At 50.6% G+C, this 21,891-nt stretch overlaps 8 protein-coding genes across 8 annotated transcripts; 3 read left to right on the forward strand and 5 right to left on the reverse strand.

Annotated features, from left to right (window-relative positions):
* Positions 1-1,356: 1,356 nt before the first annotated feature.
* On the reverse strand, positions 1,357-2,726 carry J4E83_008203 (uncharacterized protein; the record flags this gene model as incomplete). Its single annotated transcript, XM_049335100.1, has 3 exons — positions 1,357-2,385; positions 2,615-2,621; positions 2,722-2,726. 3 exons carry the CDS (start codon positions 2,724-2,726, stop codon positions 1,357-1,359), a joined length of 1,041 nt encoding a protein of 346 aa, XP_049185639.1.
* A 532-nt stretch (positions 2,727-3,258) lies between these two features.
* Positions 3,259-4,540, reverse strand: J4E83_008204 (uncharacterized protein; the record flags this gene model as incomplete). The annotated part of the gene is made up of 2 exons (XM_049335101.1): positions 3,259-4,472; positions 4,534-4,540. The coding sequence occupies 2 exons, from the start codon at positions 4,538-4,540 to the stop codon at positions 3,259-3,261; spliced, it is 1,221 nt and encodes a 406-aa protein (XP_049185640.1).
* A 1,155-nt stretch (positions 4,541-5,695) lies between these two features.
* J4E83_008205 (uncharacterized protein) lies at positions 5,696-7,337 on the forward strand (the record flags this gene model as incomplete). Its single annotated transcript, XM_049335102.1, has 2 exons — positions 5,696-5,726; positions 5,785-7,337. 2 exons carry the CDS (start codon positions 5,696-5,698, stop codon positions 7,335-7,337), a joined length of 1,584 nt encoding a protein of 527 aa, XP_049185641.1.
* A 170-nt stretch (positions 7,338-7,507) lies between these two features.
* Positions 7,508-8,875, forward strand: J4E83_008206 (uncharacterized protein; the record flags this gene model as incomplete). Its single annotated transcript, XM_049335103.1, has 1 exon — positions 7,508-8,875. The coding sequence occupies one exon, from the start codon at positions 7,508-7,510 to the stop codon at positions 8,873-8,875; it is 1,368 nt and encodes a 455-aa protein (XP_049185642.1).
* Positions 8,876-9,374: 499 nt separating this feature from the next.
* On the forward strand, positions 9,375-10,897 carry J4E83_008207 (uncharacterized protein; the record flags this gene model as incomplete). Its single annotated transcript, XM_049335104.1, has 2 exons — positions 9,375-10,353; positions 10,821-10,897. The coding sequence occupies 2 exons, from the start codon at positions 9,375-9,377 to the stop codon at positions 10,895-10,897; spliced, it is 1,056 nt and encodes a 351-aa protein (XP_049185643.1).
* Positions 10,898-12,100: 1,203 nt separating this feature from the next.
* Positions 12,101-12,620, reverse strand: J4E83_008208 (uncharacterized protein; the record flags this gene model as incomplete). Its single annotated transcript, XM_049335105.1, is given in 2 exon segments — positions 12,101-12,500; positions 12,514-12,620. The coding sequence occupies 2 exon segments, from the start codon at positions 12,618-12,620 to the stop codon at positions 12,101-12,103; spliced, it is 507 nt and encodes a 168-aa protein (XP_049185644.1).
* Positions 12,621-16,837: 4,217 nt separating this feature from the next.
* Positions 16,838-19,186, reverse strand: J4E83_008209 (uncharacterized protein; the record flags this gene model as incomplete). The annotated part of the gene is made up of 2 exons (XM_049335106.1): positions 16,838-18,741; positions 19,180-19,186. 2 exons carry the CDS (start codon positions 19,184-19,186, stop codon positions 16,838-16,840), a joined length of 1,911 nt encoding a protein of 636 aa, XP_049185645.1.
* Positions 19,187-19,551: 365 nt separating this feature from the next.
* J4E83_008210 (uncharacterized protein) lies at positions 19,552-21,531 on the reverse strand (the record flags this gene model as incomplete). Its single annotated transcript, XM_049335107.1, has 2 exons — positions 19,552-19,639; positions 19,703-21,531. 2 exons carry the CDS (start codon positions 21,529-21,531, stop codon positions 19,552-19,554), a joined length of 1,917 nt encoding a protein of 638 aa, XP_049185646.1.
* Between the last annotated feature and the right edge of the window lie 360 nt (positions 21,532-21,891).

The raw sequence follows: 21,891 nt of genomic DNA on the forward strand, positions 1-21,891 counted from the left end.
GAGGCGGAGGGGAGGCGGAGGGGAGGCGGAGGGGAGGCGGAGGGGAGGAGGTGGATGTCTTCCAAGATCCTAAGTGAGTGTCATCTTCCAGTATTCGCTCTCGGACCTGAGTGTTTCCTACAACATGATTCTGGTGTTGGTGTTGGTGTTTTAAACCGTAACTGCTTAACTACGGAGTCCCTCGTCGTCTACTTCCCGGGTGGGTGAGGAGACAGAGGGGAGGAGGAGGACGTCTTTTCCTAAAGTCAAGTCTACTGTCCAGGTGAACGTTATTTTCTTGTGCTTGCTCTCGAGCCTGATTGATCTCGGTTACATGGTGTTCCTGTTGGTTGCTCTTTCTTTATCAAGACAGTCGTCGTCACTTCCCTTTTGACGCTCCCACGTGTTTGCGCAAATATGATACCCTTACTCACTACCTAAGTCGAATACGCAATATTCAGGCTGCCACTCCTCCACTCACCTTGCAAACGGGGTCCGGTGGAAATTATCGCCACCCGTGCCCAGGCCTATTCCAACGTACTCGGCTCCTTCCTTCGAAGCCATATACAACAACCTCACCTACTCTTGCCCCCACAACTCTTCTACACGACTCAGTCTACTCGAACACTCACGAACCACACAACTAGTATCTCCAAGGCCGCCTTCACCTCACTCCCACACAAACAACCAAACGTCCATCAAGATGAAGTCCATCACCGCCATCTTCGCCCTCGCTGTCCTCTCCACCATCACTCTCGGCAGCGTCATCCCTCGCGACACCGGCTCCTCACCCGACAACGCAAGTCCACACCCGCACCCCCTGTCAAACCCTCTCTTCCTGCCACATCCTCTCTCCCTGCTCTACCCCAGAGCTGACGACGAAGAGCAGCATGTGCACACTATGGCTACTACGTTCTGCAAGCGCTGCAGTGATGCGTATATCAACTGCGCTAACGTAAGTTTGGATTTGCTCAGGGAATGAACATGTGCTAATATTATTGACAGAGCTGCAAACATACTTCTCAGTGCGAGATCATCTGCCAGGGCGTTCACGTTGATGGCAAGTTGTGTAAGAAGGAGTGTAGTTGGACTCATTAGATGGGTCGTACAGGAGGTGAGTGGATGATATGTCAGTATGAATCTTCGGGTTCACAGACATACGAATGGAAAGGGTGATGGAAGAGCGGTGATGGCGTTCACGTCACTGAGAAAGCTCGGCTGTAGTACTGGTGTCTCATGGATAGCCTCAAGTCGAGGAAACTAATTACTATGACTTCAAGCTCGATACATGCCCTCCATGAATGTGATTCATTTTGACTTTTTTAAAGCCCCTGCGCCCAACCATTCCCCCCGCCTTCCAATCCTCCCCAACACACTTCAATTCGGCGTAAGCTTCAACAACCTACCCCCCGCCCCATCCTCAATCACCCATATCGCGCCCTCCTTGTCTTCCCGAATACCTCTCATGCGTTTACCCATGCTGATGCGCTGTGCCTCCGCCGCCGTATCGCCAGTAATACTAACCCTCACAAGCCCTTGTGCGCTAAGGCCGGTAATGATAGCATTCCCCTTCCACCTCTTAAACAAATCCCCTTTATAAATGATCAGCCCCGCAGGCGAAATAACAGGAACCCAATTCGCCCTCGGCGCCGCCATCTCCGGCCTCGTACTATGTTTCGGTATCAACGTGCCGTTGTAGTGCCGTCCTTCACATACAACCGGCCATCCGTAGTTTTTACCCGGCACTATCAAATTCAGTTCGTCACCGCCAAACGGCCCCATCTCAACCTCCCACAGCCGGCCCTGAGCATCGAAATCTATACCTAGCGGGTTTCGGTGGCCGAGCGTGTAGATCTGGGCTTGGATGGCGCCTTGCGATGCGAATGGGTTCCCGGCGTAGGCAGTCCCGTTGTCGTAGAGACGGATTATCTTGCCTAAGTTGGACGTCATGGATTGGGCGGGGTGCATTTGGTTTATCTCGCCCGAGGAGATGTATAACGCGCCGTCCTGCGGACCGAATTTCAAACGACACGCAAATTGAAGGCCGCCTGTGGCGCGCTGGGAATGCCGCCAGATGACTTCGAGACCAGAGAGTGCGCCGCTGCTACCACTCAGACTCAGCTTGGTGCGCGCGACCGCGCAGCCTGCGCCGCCGGAACCGTTTTCGGCGTAGCTGATGTAGACGATGCTGTTGTTTGCGTACTGTGGATGTAAGGCTACATCGTGCAGACCGCCTTGACCGGCATACGCGACGGCGGGGACGCCGGTGATGCTGCTCTTGGACTTTGTGGCTGGGTCGACGAGGAGGAGGTTGCCTTTTCGCTCTGTGACGAGGATCCGGGTGTCGGGAAGGAAGGCGAAGGCCCAGGGTTCGGAGAAGTCGATTATGGGTGTTGTTTTGAAGGGCTGTTGGCGGGTGGATAGGGATAGGTGGGGGGATAGGGCGAGGGTGGTTGTGGTCAGGGCTAGGGCTAGGGCGGAGGTGAGGAAGGGGTGGAGATGCATTGTTGTAGAGGTGGGTGTTGCTTTGTCGTATGTTGAGTTTTATGATGCTCGAGGGTGCTTGCGAACACCGTAAGGAGCCTCTTGGTTGTCTGTTCTTCCAGGCAGGCACGTATGCGGGCGTTTGAAGGACTCGACTGCTCTCTTTTACATGCTCGTCTCTTCTCGACCTCTGATGTCATGATATATACACAACAAAGATTAGAGTACTTGCACTTTATTGTCCTGGTGTTGGTGAACCGCATTGGTGGGGTAAGAGAAGGGTTGTCAAGGATAAAGTGCCAAGATCGGAGCCATGAAACCAATCTTGGAAGGCGCGAAGTGATCGATGCCAGACAAAAGGCAATTGGCGCGTAGCATCTAGCAACTGAGGCACTACTACGAGAGCATCGCTTGGCAAGTAACGGCAGATGCGTGCCGCTATATCGGGAATAATATTTGCAGGCATAATATAGTGGCCAAGAGTCCTGCGTGGGTGCTAGATATGCCGGTGGAACATCAGGCGCCATGTTCGAGTGTAGCATCTGCTGTGGTAGAGAGGCCTTGGTTCCGCCTGATTCATGATTAGTATTCTTTCCAACAGCCGATCATGAATTTGCGTTACCGTTGCATGTATTCGTTCAGGGGCCAGGTCTAGCTTCTCTTCTTCACTCAATCATACATCCCAGTCATCGTCAAAATGTGCGACATCACTACAATGTGGATCTTAACGATGCTGCTTCATCAATTCCATTCACTTCGGTCTGGCCGTAAGGATACTTCCCCGTTTCCCCGACATCATCTCACCTCCATCTCCAAATCCTCCTCCTCAATCGTAGGCAAAACCTGATACATCCTCTTCCCCTTCCCCATCCTCTTCAAACACCGATCCGTATGCAAAAGATGCCCCCTCTTCTGCCTCACGAACCCCGCAAAACACGCCGCGCTCGACGCAATTGCCCCTGCTGAGATATATATCGGTATGAAGAAGTCCTGCGGCTTGTACCAGATCATCGTCGTCGCAAAAGAGAGCAATTCGAAAAGATTCTGCAACGACATCTCAATAGCGGAGAAAGAGCCACGAGAGGCAGGAGGCGCGTCTTCCTGAACAAGGTACTGAACGCTGAGATCGAAGCCCCAGAGACCGAGGCGGGAGAGACAGAGGCCGATTACGAGGGCGCCGCCTGCTAGCATCGGTGCTGTAGTCGTGGGGAAAATGTGGAATAGGCCGATTGCCAGGGCGATGGCGACGAGTTGTTCGTTGATGAACCAGAGACCTGCTCGTACGGCGCCGATTTTGTTCATGAGCCACGGCGCTGCGATAGTGGCGGATAACTCGAGGATAACGGATACGAGCCGCATGACGGAGACGTGCGTGCTGGTGAAGCCGAGGGTGAGGAGGTAGGTCGTCATTTGCGAGGCGAAGGAGAGGACGGTGAGGTAGAGGAGGGAGAGGGAGAAGGAGGCTAGGAAGGCGGGGTTGGTGATGTATTCGCGGTACGGCGCGAGGTGTGTGGTTATGGTTTTGGTGATGGTGGAGCGGAGCGTAGTGGTATTTGGTACGGTGTCCTGGCTAGGCGACGAGGCTCGCTGTTGCAGTTCCGTAGCAATGTCTGTTTCAGACGCGGGTTTCGTCACGACGCCCTTTCCGACACCTAGTTCCGGTACCGCGGCATATACATTCGCGATGGCGAAGTATTCTACTAACACGCTTATCGCGTTTTGTGCGAAGACGGCCCAGATGGCGAGTTTGGTGGAGTATCCGTCTACGAGTCCGATGCCGACGGGCGCGATGAGCTTGCAGATGAGATCTATCCCGCGCATCGCGCTGTTCAGCTCTTGACGGTCGAGAGCTAGACTCTCGGATACAACGACGATCCAGTCGCGCTCCACGGATACGGTGTTGGCGACGAAGGCGAGTTTCTCGATGCATGCCAGCACCACGCTGATGAGAAATAGTCCGTAGGTTACCATCCCAATACCCTTCTCTTCTCCACCCAAACCCAGCATCGCTACCAAAATCGCACAACTCCCCGCTACACTGACTCTTTGCCACACGATACTCTGGCGCACAACCCATAATCTATCTCTCCGGTCAACCAGCCCTCCAATCCATGATCCGAGGACGGCAGCAGCAAGCGACCGGAAAAGCGCATAGCATGATGCGAAGAAAAGCGTCCCAGGGAATATTTTGGCTAGAAAGATCACAGCGCCGAATTCAAACGTGCGCGCGTTCCATGTTGAAAGTACATGTGAAGTGTACAACTTGGTGAGGAGGTGGCGGGGTGATCGTCGCGTGGGCGATGGTGTTGATCGGGCGGGGTACACTGGTGAGGCATGAGGAGAGCTCGTCTCGCTCGCCTCGCTCGTCGAACTCGTCATATCGTCACAAGGTGTATGAATGGGAAGAAGCAAAAAGGCAAACCGCGCCCCATGGCGAAGAAGAAGCTACATATCGTGTCGCAAGGTTCAGCTGCCTAATACCGTGATGGTCATGAGACGGGTGCCCGATGCTGTGGGAAACGGACGCCTGGGCCTTCCGAGTCGCCTCATGCATTGCGTTTGCACGTGTGGACCCTGTCGATCTGGTGGATGGGGTTAGGCTGTGTTGGGTTAGCGTCGCGAGGGTTGATGGATTTGATAGAAAGCAGGGCCGAGTAGTGGTGGTGAGGATGCTTCTGTTAGTCTGATGAGACGGGTTCGCTGGTTTGGTGGATAGCGGTGGGTGGGATGGTAGATGGGTCTTTGCTGTCCTGTCGAGTGTGCCAGTATACTTGCATGTAGTTGCAACTCCACATGATCAAGGAGTAAAAACACCGTGTTTCATGACGTTAAAAGCATAAGGAGGTCACGATGCTTAGTAGGAATTGCGGTAAGGTGTCTCGGTGTTTCCTAATGATAGTGTGGAGCACTAAACTCCAAGGACTGTCGATGTTTCAAGGCTGCGAGCGTGTCCTTAGCGCGAACCCTGGATCTTGGAAAGACGCGTTTCCGAAGGCCATTCCGTCTGCCAACGAACTCACATCCATGGAGCTCACCACACACTAACAATTGCCCCCGAATTTGTCGCAGTCTCATGGCTTTGTGCCTCCATCTCACACTTGATGAAGATGCTCGGCTATACGGCAAGGCGTCGAACGCTTGGCCAGGACGTGCTCGTGCATCCACCTACATGACGCGTACCTAGGTAACCTACTTGATTACACGTCCACCAGATCTCTTTGCTACAGGGCAGATGAGGCGCTCTATCCATCGTGCTAGAAGAGGTAAGCCAGCCCATATGACCTCGGGACCCCAAGACCGCTGCATGACTGACAATCGCAGGATGGCTCGTCCTACCGCTCGGCAGACACCCCGCTCGCTTCCAGCCTGCGCCCGCCTTCTTGCAGCCCCCGAACGATACTCCATCAGAAAGACCACCGAACAACGGCCCGCACTATGAGGACAAACAGGAGCGAAGCAAGTTTGCAAGGAGCGTGCTTGAAGGTAGCACGGTAGCTCTGATATCGCTGTTCGGCCTGGGCCTTGGCGGCTATGCCTATAGCCTGTTCTACAAGCGGACCGTCGCGAAGAAGATCGAGAATGCCTTTGCCACGGGATACAGCTCGCAGGAGCGGGTTGCGTTGGGTCGCATCTCATACGGCACGGAGCCAGACAAGATACAAGAGATTGTAGAGAGGGAATACTGGGTTCCGCGAGCGGAGCAGGAGGATATCGACAACGTCGTCAGCGGAAGGGCCAGGGGGAGATACTATCTGGTCATTGGCGAGCGAGGTACTGGCAAGCGAGCGCTACTCCTAGAGGCTATGCGGAAGGTCAATGGCGACGGCATTGCTATGCTAGAAGCGCACAACGATTTAGAAGTCTTTCGAACGCGACTCGGCAAGGCTATCGACTACGAATTTCACGAAGACTACATTGGGGGGTTGTTCAGCATTCGGGGCCCCAGGGATAGCTCGCCACTGCTGGATATTGAGAGAGCGCTCAACCAGATGGAGAAGGTAGCCTTGAGGCTGCGAAAACGTCGCGGCAAGCCTCTTCTCATGATCATCAACAACATCCATCTGTTCAAAGACGACGAAGCGGGAAAGCACCTACTGGAGATCTTGCAGCAGCGCGCCGAGATTTGGGCTGGCAACGAGCTTGTCACAACCGTCTTTACCTCCGATGAATTCTGGACCCTAGAGCGCCTGACACCACACGCGACCAACATGCACGTCATCAGCGTCAGAGACGTCCGAAAGAACGTAGTAACCACCGCACTCAAACAATACCGAGCCCGCTATCACAACGAAGACGTACCCCAAAGCATCCTCGACGGAGTCTTCGCCAAAGTCGGCGGCCGACTAATCTTCCTTAACCAAGTTGCGAAATCCCACGACATGCTAGAAACATGCAAGCAAATCAACCGAAGAGAGAAAATGTGGTTCCTAAACAACTGCTGGATCCTCGGCGACTCCATGGACGACGACGTGGAAGAACAACAGAAATACTGCGCGGCCGCCATCGTCCTAGCACGCGCGCTCGTCCTGCGCGAGAACGAGACACCCCGTTCGGATGATCAGTTTACACTTCCCCAGATTCCGCTACACGAAGCCCGCCAAATTATCACGCGAGCCGACTTTGTCCATCCGTTCGATCACATCAACGTTATTCATATTGATGCGCATGGTATGGTAAGAGCGGATTCTGTGCCGATGCAGAATGCGTTTCGGGAAGTTGTCCACCAACCGGGCTTTGAAGAGCATTTGAAGGCGACGCTGAATCGGTTGGATGAGCTGGAGAGTTTGGCGCGGACGAGGGAGGTTGCGATGAGGGAGCCGCCGGATAGGAGTGGGGGGATTGTGCCGGTGCAGACGTATTGTGCGAAACTTTGAGAGGGGGTAGAGGTGGGTTTGTAGGCATCGCTCATGTGCTGCTTGTCGCAGCAGTCTTGGTCTCCTGCTTTACGGCACAAACATTTGCAGCTTACATATAATCTCGCGACTGCGTCTCCAAAGTCGGCACACTTTCCAGCTTTCAGCTCCAACAGGTTTCGTCGGCAATCATGGTTTTTCTGACTCTGCCTGACAACAGAATCAGTGGAATACTTGATGGTATCAATGCGCTCGTTGATAACAAGGACTTCAAGTCCCTACGGCTGACCTGCCGACGTATTTACCAACGGACCCATGCGTACGCAGCCGTCCGGAACGATTTCAAGCTCTTCGAAATCGAAATTGTTTTCACCCACCGATCCCTCTGTCTCCTACTCCATCTTGCTAAAATCCCAGAGTTCCGTCATAAGATACGCACGATCTTCTTCCATTGGCCTCTCAGCATGGAATCAAGTGAAGCCATCTACCTCCTAGCAGAATGTCTGCGATATCTAGCCGACGCGAGGGAACTCTTTCTGATGGAACTCAACGCCGAAGAATTGCACTGGCTTATGTTCACGGCAATGGACCTCGCGCAATTCCCGCAACGTTGTCTTCTCTATCGTATCGAGATGAGACGACTGCTGGATCAGGACTATGGGGACTTTGGGCAATCGCCTTCTTCGTTTGCGCGCTATATGAAGTGGACTTCTACTGAAGATAAAACACCGACAGTTGAGTGGCATAGGTTTGTACCCGTTCCCGAAGCCACGGAAGAAGACAACGACGAAGCAGACAGCGGCAAAGAAGACAGTGAACAAGAAGAAGACAGCGACGAGGAAATGCAATCAGACGATGATGAAGAGTCAGAAGACGAGGAAATGCAATCAGACGACGACGAAGAGTCAGAAGATGAGGTAGAAGCATTTCGGCACAGAAAAGCAAATGAGTACAGGAAAGCGATCCGGGAAGGCTACCATGTTCGGGATTACCGACTCAACAAACCCCTTGTTGCAAGCTTCTTCCACGGCATGAAAAGTGTCCCACACTTGTACATTGACGGCTGCGACTTCTTTCCCCGACTAAGATTCTGCAACGCCTGTAACGATATCTTCGTACACAACATCATCATGGTCCCCTTCACTCAGCTCACTACATTCCAAATCGGACACATGTACGTCAGCGGCGGTCGTGTTCAGCATTTCATCAAACGTCACTCCAATACGCTTAAGAATATCGAATTCTTTGGCACAATCTTGACCGACGGCTCTTGGAAAACCGTCGCACAAGTCCTCAGACAGATCTCCGGTCTTGAGCACCTCAGGCTTCTGAACGATATTTGCCAGAGGGCAAAAGCTCATCCAACCAAACGCCGGCCTAAGAAGTACGTGCGTTACGATGGGTGGCGTACGCCGTTGGATACTCACGCGGCTGTTCGGAGGTTTCTGAAGGATTTTATTAAGTACTTCTCGACGTCTAGGTATGTTTATGAGCGTGTGCCTCTCCGGCCTTTGCCGCAATATTTCAAGGTTGATCTCTTCCATTTGCCGTCCAGGTAGGAGTCTGTATGAAGCATACGGAGTTCACGCAGGCTTTTTCCATCTTACTTCAAGTGTGGAAGGGAAGTAGGGTGCTGTAGAATAGTAATACCGTCAATATCCTTCTCTAAGTCGTTGTGTCGATGATACTCCATTCTAGAGGACCTCATCGGATGGGTGACATGTGGATCTTGGAAGTTGTGAGTCGCTAGTCTGCGTCGCGTCACCGCAGCTCTTTTCAGTACGCTCTTTCACCTACAGTAGCGATATTTCTCTTTTTTGGACTTTGGGTCCGTGCTAGCGGTGACGTACGCAGTAAAATATCGAGCAAACATTTCGTCAATATTCTGCCTGCTTGGCAAAAGTTCTCTCCTCAGGTCGGCGCATCACCGCCTGACCGCGTCCTCGACTCACCAACGCAGTCGCTTCGACAGCAGCTCGCGGACGCACATCGTTTACAGCCAAGTCACTATCGTCATTTCTTCGCACACCCCACCCGGCCCGCCGGAGATCATCACCCATGGCTCTCTCCGCGCTACCGACGGAGATTCTGAGCAGGATATGTCGCTTCATCATCTTGAAAGATCCTCCCTCTAAATCAAAGCTCCCTCAAGATGTCAAGTCGCTCCGACTGTCTTGCAAGAAGGTTTACGAGAAGACCCTATTCGACTCTGCAATTTGCTACGGAGGACTTCTAGATCACCTTATGGTGGCACCCACCTACAAATCCCTTGGTCGTCTGCTTTCGATCAGCAGCGCTCCCTATTTCCGAGACCGGCTTCGAGAAATCACGTTCTATATGCCCTTTTTAGGGTATACGAGGAGTTATCATGCGGGATATGCGCGCATCTTTGATCGCGAGGAGCTGGTCAACTTCGCAAACTCTCCCGACGCTATCTACATCCTAACTGAAAGCTTCAAAAACTTGGCGAATTCGACTTCATTGGTGAAGGTTCATCTATCCGAGGAGCTCACTTACCCCGCTGTCTTCAACGCACTCAACCTCGCGGCATTTCCTCGCCAGATTATCCATGTAGCAGTCATTCCTGCGAGCTTTCAACAATCCGCGCACAACCGATTCTTGAACCCTTTATCCGAGTCGCTGCATCTCATTTCGCATATCGAGATCGAGGCTACTCCACATCCAGATCCAGGAGAAGAGCCGTCGAGTTGGAGGAAATCCGACGCGGCGCACAACGAGACTGGCCGACACTACTCTCACTACAAATCCGTCACTCCTTTGCTATCAGACATGGCCAAGAACCTCTCAAGCGTCCAACAGATCACATTATACGGATGCGATACTGTACCACGACTTCGACTATGCCATGGATGTGAAGATATATGGCTCAACCTCTTCGCGAAGAACACGTATGCACATCTGAACCACTTCAAGCTATTCGAAAGCTACGTGAGCGGCAGCCGTTTGCGTGGCTTCATCAAGCGGCACGCTGGGACACTACAACGCATCGAGTTCAAGTTCGTGTCTTTGACAGACGGTACATGGCGCTCGATTGCTCAGAGTCTGCAGAAGTGTCCAAATCTCGACTATCTGGATACGGGTTCGGACACTTCAATGGGTTCTTGCTTCAGCTCTCTACGTCAAAAACACCCTGCGCCTGCCCTTTCGGTGAATCTGCCCGAAGGATACCTTGATAACAAGATTGTATACGTGTCGAGGTTACAACCCAACGGTTTCATCTGGCGAGTCATATTGCGCAATAGAACAGACGTTGTAACTTGGCTGGACATCTTCGTGCGGTACTTCACTACTACTGAGTGCGATGTACGCCAGAGTCTCGGCGCTGACGGCTATGAGCCTCCGATTTACCACAAAGCCGATGTTTTCTCGCTATCAAACCCAACAGCGGCTATACCCGATAGTCGGACACGAGCGCGTATAGCTATGGACAGGTATCTTAGGAGATGAAGGAAGTCTGAGCAGCACGAAGGCACTTACCTCTAGGTGGAAACACGGTAGCCGTAGCCAGGAAAAATTGGGCTACGTGGCTTGCTACCGCTTTAAGAGGAACCTCAGAGTAGGGCCTGTAGATTCTTTACCAACAACAAGGTCTCCGTACTATTTGAGTAGTCTCTACCAAAAGAAACACATCGAACAATCCCACTAAGACCATTGCGCGATATAAGCTGTGAACAGTTCCTTTCATCTACTGCGGTGGGCTCAATTAATTACCCAGAACAGCAAGACGACGATACAACACAGCGCCTCTCGCCATAAGTCATAGCCCAGCGAAACAACCCTCCAGAACCACCCCACATATCCCAAAAAATACGTACTGCATTTACCAATTACTTCGAGCTCGCACTGTAAGTTGCTACCTCATCGAAACCTTGCAATTAAGAGGCGCCTCACCCTTTGCTTCCCTTGTTTCCTACTTCCCTATCACGTCAACCTAGGAAGAGACTGAACACCATAGAGGATACATCAATGTGAGGCCACCTACCTCGCGTGTTTTTTGACGATTTGGTCTGCAGCGCTGCTTATGTCCCTTGCCATATGAGATGTGACGAGCCACTCATGGTTTCCACAATAAATTACTACTACATACGCAAAGGTACTCTCCAAATGATAGAGATCGCAATCATTAGACTCTGACACTGGTACACTAGAAGTGTTTACAGCGGATGCTTTTACCTAAAGCCTTGTTCAAATAGTGTTAAGTATAAGTATTACCTAGCTCTAAGAATTGCGATCTCTCTTATTTAATAAGAAGTACCTTTGCGTATATAGTAGTTATGTAATTTAAGAATTATAAGTAGCTTATCTTACTTTATATTATTATAGTACTATAAATAAAATAAAAAAGAACTAGAATATTAAATTATATATACTATAGTAAGTTAATAGTTAAGAAATATATAATGTAACTATACTTTAGCGTCTTTATTACTTTTACAACTTACACAACTATAGCTGCTAATATTCTCTTTGTTAAGTATTACCTAGTGGTGTACTAACTATACGAAATTGCGTTTAGTAGAGAGGGCATGTATTACAGCGCTTCTATAGTGCCGGGTATATTTGAGACAGTGTTATTGATTATTAAGGAAAGTTATCGATTGTACACTAATTCTAAATATGCCGTTAAGTCCAAACGAGTGTGTCTTTATTGAGATACCCCTTTCTTTCATCCAGAGAATACAGATGCTGCTCTGGTTCGCCACCTTTAGACCACAAGATGTTTCCTTCCCGTGTCTTCTCTGCTCGATGGAACAGGGGTATCTTTACTTGCTGTTGTCCTGCGGGTTGATCTTCGAGTCATCTTGGTGTGCCTTAAACAATCTGGCCGCTGCTTCGACGTCCTGCGGGTCGAAGGGGTTCTTCGAGTCCTCGTCGTGTGCCTCCAGCAATTTGAGCGCTGCTTCGACAACCTGAGAGTCATCGTGTCCTTTTTTGACTGCCTCATCCTCGAATGCCTTCTCTTCTGCGAGTTCCTTTTCCTTGCGCGCCTTGTCTTCTGCAATCAATCTTTCTCCATTCTCCTTTACGGCTCGCATTGCTGCCCTCCTCGTGTTCTCGGCCACTAGGTTTATCACCTGGGGGCTTGTAATAAGCTTGTCTCTGCCATCTCCACCGGTGTTGTTGGAAGAGGAAGCCATGGCTTGTATGTATAAGATTGGGAGACTAGGGTCTTCACGTATCAAATGCGTATTCGAGAGGTGTTGGTAATGTATCTTTGAGTGTAGATAGTGTATCTGGTAGTACGATAGTGATGGTTGTGGTGCCCATTGTTTCTACACCCATTGGCGCTCTTTATACAAGACATGACTCTTACAGACAATGCATGACTTCGAGAACAATGTATGATTGTCTTGAAGAAAACAGTCAAGAGTACCGCTTTGCTATCAGGTAATCTGTGCGTGACTATTGACTGGATGCTGTAGTCATTGTGTAACCATGTTGTGAGTCGCGTAACGAGGAGTCAACACCCTCCTCCAGTCTGAAGATGATTGAACTGGTATCTAGTGGTATGCGCATCAGATTATCGAGTCTGGATGAGGTATTTATTTCCACTTGGATACAAGTTCTGGGCGTATACTTCGAGATCTGGACCTTTGCGGTGAGCTGATGAATGGAAATTGATTCACATCTACACTGGACCAAGTCGACGCAGGGCCAGATGGCATGAAGCATGCTACCAGCGGCATAATGGCAATTGGAAGGAATCAAAAGACTCAAGAGCTGCCAAGTAACCTAGACACGTACATGATACTGCGTCGCTGCATGACTGCTTCGACCAAGACGACGAAATCGCAAGATGTAAGGGGACACTCATTGCCCACTCTGGATATTGTTGACATTTGAACGTGTCGAACTACACACATTAATACTCATGTGTGCTGCTCAGTCATTTGAGAGAGGAGGAGGTTCTAGTATTCCCACTACACCATGAGCAAGCATTGAAGACACGTATTTAAGTTCATCGATGGGATTGGCTAGTCATATGCGCAGTATATCACCCCCCCTCGTTTCAACGCGTCGAAGCGCAGTCCTACTAAATAACAATTATCCCTTTAGTAGCTCTCGCATTCATCCTCATGGCATGAACACTGCAACGGAGAATTCTCAAAGACCCTTGCAGTTGTTAGCGCACATACACGTTCATAGGAAGACACATATACATACCTCAATCGTCGAGTATACGCCGTGTTATATTCTTCCAATACCCACATGAGATAGCGCAAGATCTGCGACGCAGAGTGCTGGAATGGGAAGAACTGCTCGCAGTCCTCAAATTTGCATTTGTACCGGTGAAACTTTGGGCGGTATCGACGGTCTTTTGGATGCAAGGAAGCTACGCCGAACCAAAATCCGCAGAAGCTCATTGTGGATGCGGTATCTATGTCGTGGTCAATCGTACCATATGTATAGGGCACGGCCTCTTTCTCGACAACCTCTCCTAAACCGTTGATCCAGATCAAGTAGGGGTGGTGTAAAGGGTCGTCAGGTGCGTGGACGTCGACCATCATTGTTGTTACAACAGTCAAGCGGAGCTCCTGGAGAGAGATAGACCGTTCCGCAACGAGATTCTGGCCGCCTGAACCTGGAGAGAATGAGCGAATAGTAATTTCTCGGTCTCCCCGGCTTGAAGATGTCTCCAGCACTAATGGTAGTATGCTAATTCGCAAGTCTTCTAACGCGGTTAGTTTTGGCAGGTTGAATTCCAATACAATCCCGAGGTTAGAGGCATCCTCGATTATCCAGGGTTTTCTCTTGAATCGTTGAGCGTTAACCCTTTCTATTTCCTCAGACTCTATAGGCAAGGGAAACTGATGGCGTAGAAGGCGTGCGAGTTTACCAAATTTGTTGAACGTGCTACGCTTTTCTGTCGACCGGAGAATTAACGTATGCGGGGTCGAGTGCAGTATATGACTGTGGTGACTCTTAAAGAACTGTTGGTTGATGTGGCCAAGACCGAGTGGAAGCTTAGTATCGACGTCCAGATCTATGCGCACTTCTTTTGGGTGAGAGGTCGCTTCCAAAATAATTTTGTAGAGGACCTGGCCATGTAGACCAAGCAGGGTAGGTTTTGGACGTGCTAGAGAAAGTCGTCGCCCATCGTCCACAGCAACAAAGCTGTGCTGTTGATCGTAATCAGGTACCATTCGTGAGTCCTCCCAATGACGTTTAGTCCTTCTCAGGCCGAATGAGCCGCCGCGTCCGTCGTAGTCGATTGCGAGTGCCCAGACCTGGCTACGAGATGCCTTGAGCATTAGTTGGCCCTGGAGAAGCGAACGGATAACAGTCGTTATGGCTGAAGTATTGCATGTCATTCCGGTGGCAGACACGTTATTGGTGAAGGTGATGTCGACAGTAAGATTACAGTCCCAAAGCAATTGGAGTAGTGGTCCGATGTTGAAAGACTCAGGGTGAGGTCGTTCATAGTTTGCAAAGCCCCGACATCCTACCAAGGTCCAACATTTGGAAAGATCAATGGAGAATCTACGGTGCCAGGATACATGAGACCCTAGTTTTCTGAGCCATTCACCGTAGATATTCAGAAGGGTTTCGATATTTTGTGGGCCCTCTGGATTGCTTGGTTCGATGACGAATGTGTTTTCGGCGTAAAATAACGAAGCCGCTTCCAGGTAGATAGTTCGACACGACAAAAACAGGTTCCTGGGCATTTCGAATCCTGCACCAAGATAGAGTTTATAGATGTGTCTGGCCGGGGAGAGATCGACTTCGATGATGATCGGCTCCGAGTACTCGACGAGGTATCCAAATATCTGGTTTCGAATCTCAGCGGGCAGCTTGACAAGAGAGTGCCTGCTTGGGTCTACCGGCGTTGATTCGCCTGTGGCTATAGCTGAGGGGATGATATATGGAGGCATTTTAACGTCTCTTCAGGATCAAGCAATGAGTTTGGTGGGCGGAGTGGACGAGGTGGATGGTCGAGAGCTCTGCTGTGAGCGGGAGTATTGCTGAGACCCCCCACAGTATATAGGGGTAGAGACTAGAGGTTCTCACACGGTTGTTCGCAATGCTGTAGCCTTAGTCCCACGAGTAGAGTGAAACGCCAAGATTGCTGCTTCCGCGAGGCTAGAGAGTGGTGAATGTTTCGAGCTTCAGCTCTTTCCCTCCGCTTTTCGTAGTGAACTCGGTCATCGGGTCGCAATGGCAACGAGGCAGTGTAGTCCTCCGACCATCACTGGAAACATCAGTCCAACAAATTATGCCTCCAGAACCATCCTTCCTGACCGCCACGGCACGCACCGCATCTCTCTTCTCCCTAAGCCCCATCTGCCCCTTAAGCAGTGCATTAACAACGCTCACAACCTTCTTAGCGCATTCTCTTTCAAGATTCCCCATCCAATACTCCGCTCTCTCTTTCTCCACACCCGCATCATCCACATCGATAAGCCTAATCTCAAAGTCAAGACCGCGACTCCAAGCCACTCGGAGTAACACCGTAATTTCCACAACATCCATTCTAGTATCAAAGACCCTCGCCTTTCTGTCCAGATAAGTATAGAGAAATACACTATCTGGGAAAGCGAAGGTATCGAAAACAACACTTCTCACAAGCCCAGCTCTCGAACCCAGAGTATCGAGAAACTTGACGAGCGCGCTGACAAAACACGGGCGCGCGAAAGTAGCAAATTTGCTTGATCGGTTCAGCAGGAAAGTGTTGGTGGAGTAGAAGATTGATGATGCTTCTGCGTTGATCTGCCGACACGTCAAGAAGAAAGAAGTGGGTATTGTGGTGTTGGATGCATATGGCACGACTGGTTTGGGCGTGTTGCTTCTGGGATCTTGGTAGAAGTACAGGCGAATTGGGGAGGGGCGGTGGCAGATATGGTGGTAGATCTTGTTGCGGAGTTCGGCGGAGAGGGCGAGGAAAGATGGAATATTAGGTACGGCGGGTCTTAACTGATGACTACTGTAAGACGTTGTAGTAGCGCGCATAATGTGTAATTATGTGTGTGAGATACCTAGAGGATACAGGGAGAGAGCTTAGGAGGCGAAGCAACCTTTCATGCCTGTGTTTAGAGCTCATCGTCTGTGCATTACATACACTCATAGCTATGACATGCATCGGACAAAGTGTGAGAAGTCGCTGAGAACTGAACTTCATACCCATTGCAGGCAATATAGATAAGCCGATGATGTGGCTGTACGTGACTAACACGCGCGCAGTCATCGACTTAGAGTCATAGCTAGCGGGCTCGAGGAGTCATTCTGACTGGAACGCGTATGTCCTAGAGCTTTGAAGTAATACCAAGATGAGCCTCTGTATCAATATTTCAACTCCGCAAAATCTCGCCTTCACCTAACTACCCATCTACCGGACTCTGCTACAGTTTTCTATGTGTCCTAGTCATCAACCTTACTGCTTGCGTCATCGTCGTCCTTGAGCGGACAGAACTCTTCACAGCTGCACCGGAACGGCGGAGCCTTTAAACTACACCCCGTCAGTAAAACCACCAAGAAGACCAAAGAAACAAGGACACAACAACTTACTTCTTGAAAAACCAAGGATAAGGCTCCATCGTACTCATAAGATACGGCAAAACCTCCTCTGTCTCGCCCCGGAAAGGGAAAAACTGCTTTGTTTCATAGAAATCGCACCTCGGATTAGCCTCACGCCCTCGATAATTCCGATCGATCGGATGGAGACTAACAACAGAGTGGTATATCGCGTCAAACACGAGTTCAGAGGCAGGCTTCCAGGCACTACCCGTGTCCTCACCCGAACGATCGAGGGTCTCGACGACTTCTCCAAACCCGTTGATCCAGAAGTCGGGTAAATATGGGTTGCAATCGTAGGGCCCTGCAAATGCATAGTCCAGAATGGCTTTTACGACATCTAGTCGCAGCTTGCGGAGGGTTATGGTGTGGCTAGCTGTCATGGTCGATGATCCTCCGGGTGTTGGGGCCCATATCTGGATTGTCACCTCCTGACTGGGCGATGTGGTTGAGGTTTCCATTACGAAAGGAAGGATCTTGATGCGGATATCGCCCAAAGTAGCTGGGCTCCTGAGGTCGAATTTGAGGATATATATTACGCCAGTCCCCCGGCGAGAATGGCCCCCTGTCCCAATTGTCGTCGTTGACTCATGGCCGCCGTAGCCGTTGAATTTGTACGTCTTGCGGAGGAACTGCCGCAACTTGTCAAAGTTATCGAATGTGGTACGCGTATCGCTCGTTGTTGTTGTTGTTGTAAGGACGAAGTTGTTCTGGTAAAGGAATAAAGACCTCCAGCGCTGGTAGATCTCTTGGCTCGTATGCAGCAAGCCACAGTTGAACTTAGTCTCCTTGTCGACATCGATAGATATTCCTTTGATAGGGGTGATAACCATATTAAAGATGCGCTTACGTAGGCGTCCAGGCAGCCCGAGCAGATTAGCTTGATTGCTGCTCACAAGCTCGAGTCGAGATCCATCGTCCTCCGCCACAAAGGTAGACATATGCTCTGGACCAGGAAGGATCCTGACCGGTTGTGGATGTCCACCGCGAAGGTCGTAATGTGTAGTACCCCAGTTGATAGTCCCTCCGGATGCATCTCGTCGTATACCAACAGCGGCAACCAGCTTTCCATATTGTCGTAACTTTAGTTGCCCCTGAAGAATAGACCGCATTACAGCAGTCAGAGATGAAGCGTGATATTGAACATACTCCTTGTCATGCACGTTGAGAGGGCCAAAGCTCTGCGTGAAGGTGACGTCCACGTCAGCATTGAGGCGCCAGATAGCTCGCAGGAGAGGAGTAACCTCGAAAAGCTCCAGCTTCTCGTCAAACACCGCTTCTCGTGCCTCGAAAGAATGGTCTAGTCGAGCTTCGCCTCTGAAGCAGTTCATGGGCTGTAGCTGATCTAGGTCTAAGACAATGCTACGCAGCCAGTGCGCTTGTGAGCCGAGACGGCTGAAGAACTCGCGAGGTATCTCGACAAGCGAACCAGGTAGGTCTTGTTCGTTGTGTTCATTGGGAAAATAGCGCGAGAACAGGAACGTGTTGTTCGAGTAGAGCATAGTACCCGCTTCGCGATACAGCGTTCGGCATGACCTGAAGAGGTCAATAGGAGGGAAGAGCCAAGTAGCAAAACGAAGCCGATCGGCTCTTCTGAGGAACATGCGATAGTGAGTGCCAAACTCCACGTTCACTGGAAAGGGAAATGTAACCAGGTAAGCAAAGATCTGGTTGCGAAGCTCGCCCGGAAGATCTAAAATCGAAGGCTTCTCTGGATCGGCGGACTTCGAATGTCCGAGACGGAGGGGTGAGACGGGGTGGAAGTTGTCCATGCCGAGTATGGACGCGGGAAGATTATCAAAGTCGATCATGTCCTTGTACTTCATGTACAACCTGTCTGAAGCTGAAATTTCCAGCAGTTGAGCGAAAGGTGGTTGAGGCGGCGACAGTGGTCCTACATGGTAGAAAGCGAAGTCTCAAGTACTCCCCTGGAGAACACTAGGCACTAATATCGGGTGCAACGTAGACCTGGCCGTGCTCAGTGAAACTGCGCATAGCGAGACCCTACTATTAATTGCTTTGTCAGTGGTTGCGTGTGTATGGAAAGTACGAGAGTGAATGCAGGGAAAGAAAAGAGGTAAATACTTGAGTGTTTGAAGCCATGAGGCCGGGTGCTGTATACCCTCCGTTGACGAGTGTAAATGCGCAAAGACGGTGAGTCGTGATCTGGAGGTTGGCGTGATTAGATACCCAGCACTCGCTTCATCTTCTGAGAGATGCAACACAACTTATCCATTTTCCATCTCGAGCAAGATGTAACAAGTCCACTACTTCGATCGAGGACGTCTTGCATCAAAAGTACTTGACCCTACTCTTGTCAGTGTGCGACGACGTACCATGACGACTGAAGTTATAGTGTCGTTGAGCGTGGTGGATGGAAAAGGTCGTGCCGTCACTGACAGATGCAGAGTCAACGTTGCGGAGTCATAGCACCATGGTCGAGGAGTGGCACCGACGCAATGACGCATGTTACAAGGGTCGCGAGAACCTCCAAGTGTCGAGATCATTCGTTTTATTTCCCTCGCTATGTATCTGTCGAACTCGTGTTTCCGAGTCCGCATACCGCGGTATACCTGGTCGCGGCCCAAACAACTAAGTATCACCTGAAGCTCGGAAGGCTAGGAAATATTCCTCTGTCGCACGTTACGGAAGCAACATCTACATACTCTCAAACATCTCTTTACTCAGCCGTAAGCTTCGAAGCTTACTCTACATCGTCGCTATTGTCACTTCCGTAGTCCGTATTGAGCTCCTTGAGCTCCTTGTAATGAAATGGTTGCGTCATCATCGACCTGGAAACTCATCAGTATATAACAAAAAAAGACAAAAACGATCGTGTGAAAATAAACACTCACCGACTGAACATGTCCCTGCACGGCCCTCCCGTCGTTTCAATACTCTTGATGAGGTACGGTAGAATTTCCTTAACCTCTCTCCGGAACGGAAAGAATTGAGACTCTACAAAATGAACAACAGGCCTCGCTGGTGTCTCATTACCTCGGTAATTAATGTCGATAGGATGTAGCTTTAGTACCTTGAAACCGTGGTCGTCGATAGCAGTAAGCTCCGAAGCTGGGTCCCAAGCCCCGCCCAAGACAGGCATATCCTCATTGACGTCCTCGACTTGCACGACTTCTCCGAATCCGTTGATCCAGAAGTCTGGTACGAGTTTGTTTCCTGTCAGGTAGAAGTTTTTCATCATGACGGTAGCGATGTTTACGCGCAGCTCGTGGAGTGTCAGGGTATGTGAAGTGGCTAGGCTGGATATTCCCTCGCTGTTCTCAACCCAGACTTCGATCGTGACTGCGTCGTCTCCACGAGTAGTAGACGTCTCCATGACCAGGGGGAGGACGCTGATACGGACTTCGCTTAGTGAGATGGGATCGTTTGCTTCAAACTTGAGAGTATACCGCATCTTGTTTTTGAGATATCCGCCGGTTGCAAGAGTCCGCGTTTCGACATAGGTGGTACGAGTATCATACGTCTTCCTGAGAGATCTTCGCAAATGCTTGAACTGATCGAAGTCGGTACGCGTGCAGTCTGTCGTCAAGACTAACTCGAAGCGGTTGTCCCGGAAGAGTACTTCATCGCGCCACCGTTTATGAAGTTTCCGATTGACGTGAATGAGACCACAGTTAATCTTGTTATCTTTGCCTAGGTTAACTCGATAGCCTTCACTAGGGTGCACGACCATATTGAGGATACGATCGAGAAGGGGGCGGGGGAAGTCTAAAAGATTCAGCGGCTTCTCTCGCTCGCTCATTTCCAGTCGACGGCCACCATTCTTGGCGATAAAACTAGAAACGAAATACATGTCGGCGCGGATTTGTCCACGTGTGGGAGACGCGTCTGACGATATGGGGTTAGTGGTGCCCCAGCCGACTATACCTCCAGCGCCATTCCGGTCCAGGGCTACCACACATAGCAGCCGACCGTATGTTCGTAATCGTAGCTGACCTTCTAGAATGGAGCGAACCATAGCGCTCATGGCTGGGGCGTTGCATGCCAAACCCGAGGGGCCTAGGATTGGCAAACACTTGCTGTGGGTAAAGGAGAAGTCGATATCCCGTCCTATACTCCAAATAGCGCGTAGGACAGGCGTGATTTTGAATAATGCGAGCCCATCGTCATGAGCAATATTCTCGGGAAGCGACCTGAGCGAACTACCTTTGTAAAAGCTTGCGTTCGGAAGATCCATGAGGTCAAGCACAATCTTCTTAAGCCAGCACACTTGCGTACCAAGATTTGCGAAGAAAGCGCCAGGCAATTCGATGGGAACGCGATGTGGGGCTGCGGTACTCGGAGAGTAGTAGCTGTTGGATCCCATGGGAAAGTTATAACCACGGCTGAATGGTATAGGGTAGATAATGCCGCCGCCTTCGAGTCCTATGGCGAAGGTATTGCCAGAGTAAAAGGCGGAAACTGCTTCACGATACAGTGTCCGACACGACGCAAAGAGGGCTACAGGAATCCGTACGCCGCAGCCGAGACGCATTTGCAGCAGACCATTTTGATCCAAATGATATCTCTGGTGATATATATCCAGTGGGGCGTGAAAGTTGAGCAAGTAGTCAAAAATCTGGTTTCGAGTCTCGCCCGGTAGATCGAGGATCGAAAGCTTGTTTGGGTCAGCGCGCTTCGAGTCGCCGCGTGCGAGAGGAGGAAGGAGCTTCTGGTCATCCATCACGCTGCTGGGGTTGAGTTCGTCGGCCAATACAGAAACCTGAGGACAAATTGGCCGAGTTGGCGATGGTGCTTGTACCTTCAGGTAAAGCTTGGGTGTTTATAACCCAGACGAACGCTAGGCACCAGGACCCGGAAGGCAGTGGGGACCTGACTTTACCGAGCCAAGGGGATCTGTTTCATTAATAGGAAATATCGAAGGAATGAGAGATCAGATAAGGCACTGTAACGCCTTCAGTGTGATGTGGCCGCCGGTGACATAGATTGCTCATCGCGAGCCCGCAACTTTGAGGACGCCGCATCGTCCAGAGCTTGGGCGCCATCATAAACGACGATCGTCGGAACGAACGAGTTAAGCGCA

This window comes from Alternaria metachromatica (assembly GCF_023757995.1).
Source record: "Alternaria metachromatica strain BMP 0045 chromosome Unknown scaffold_23, whole genome shotgun sequence".
NCBI classification, from domain to species: Eukaryota; Fungi; Ascomycota; class Dothideomycetes; order Pleosporales; family Pleosporaceae; genus Alternaria; species Alternaria metachromatica.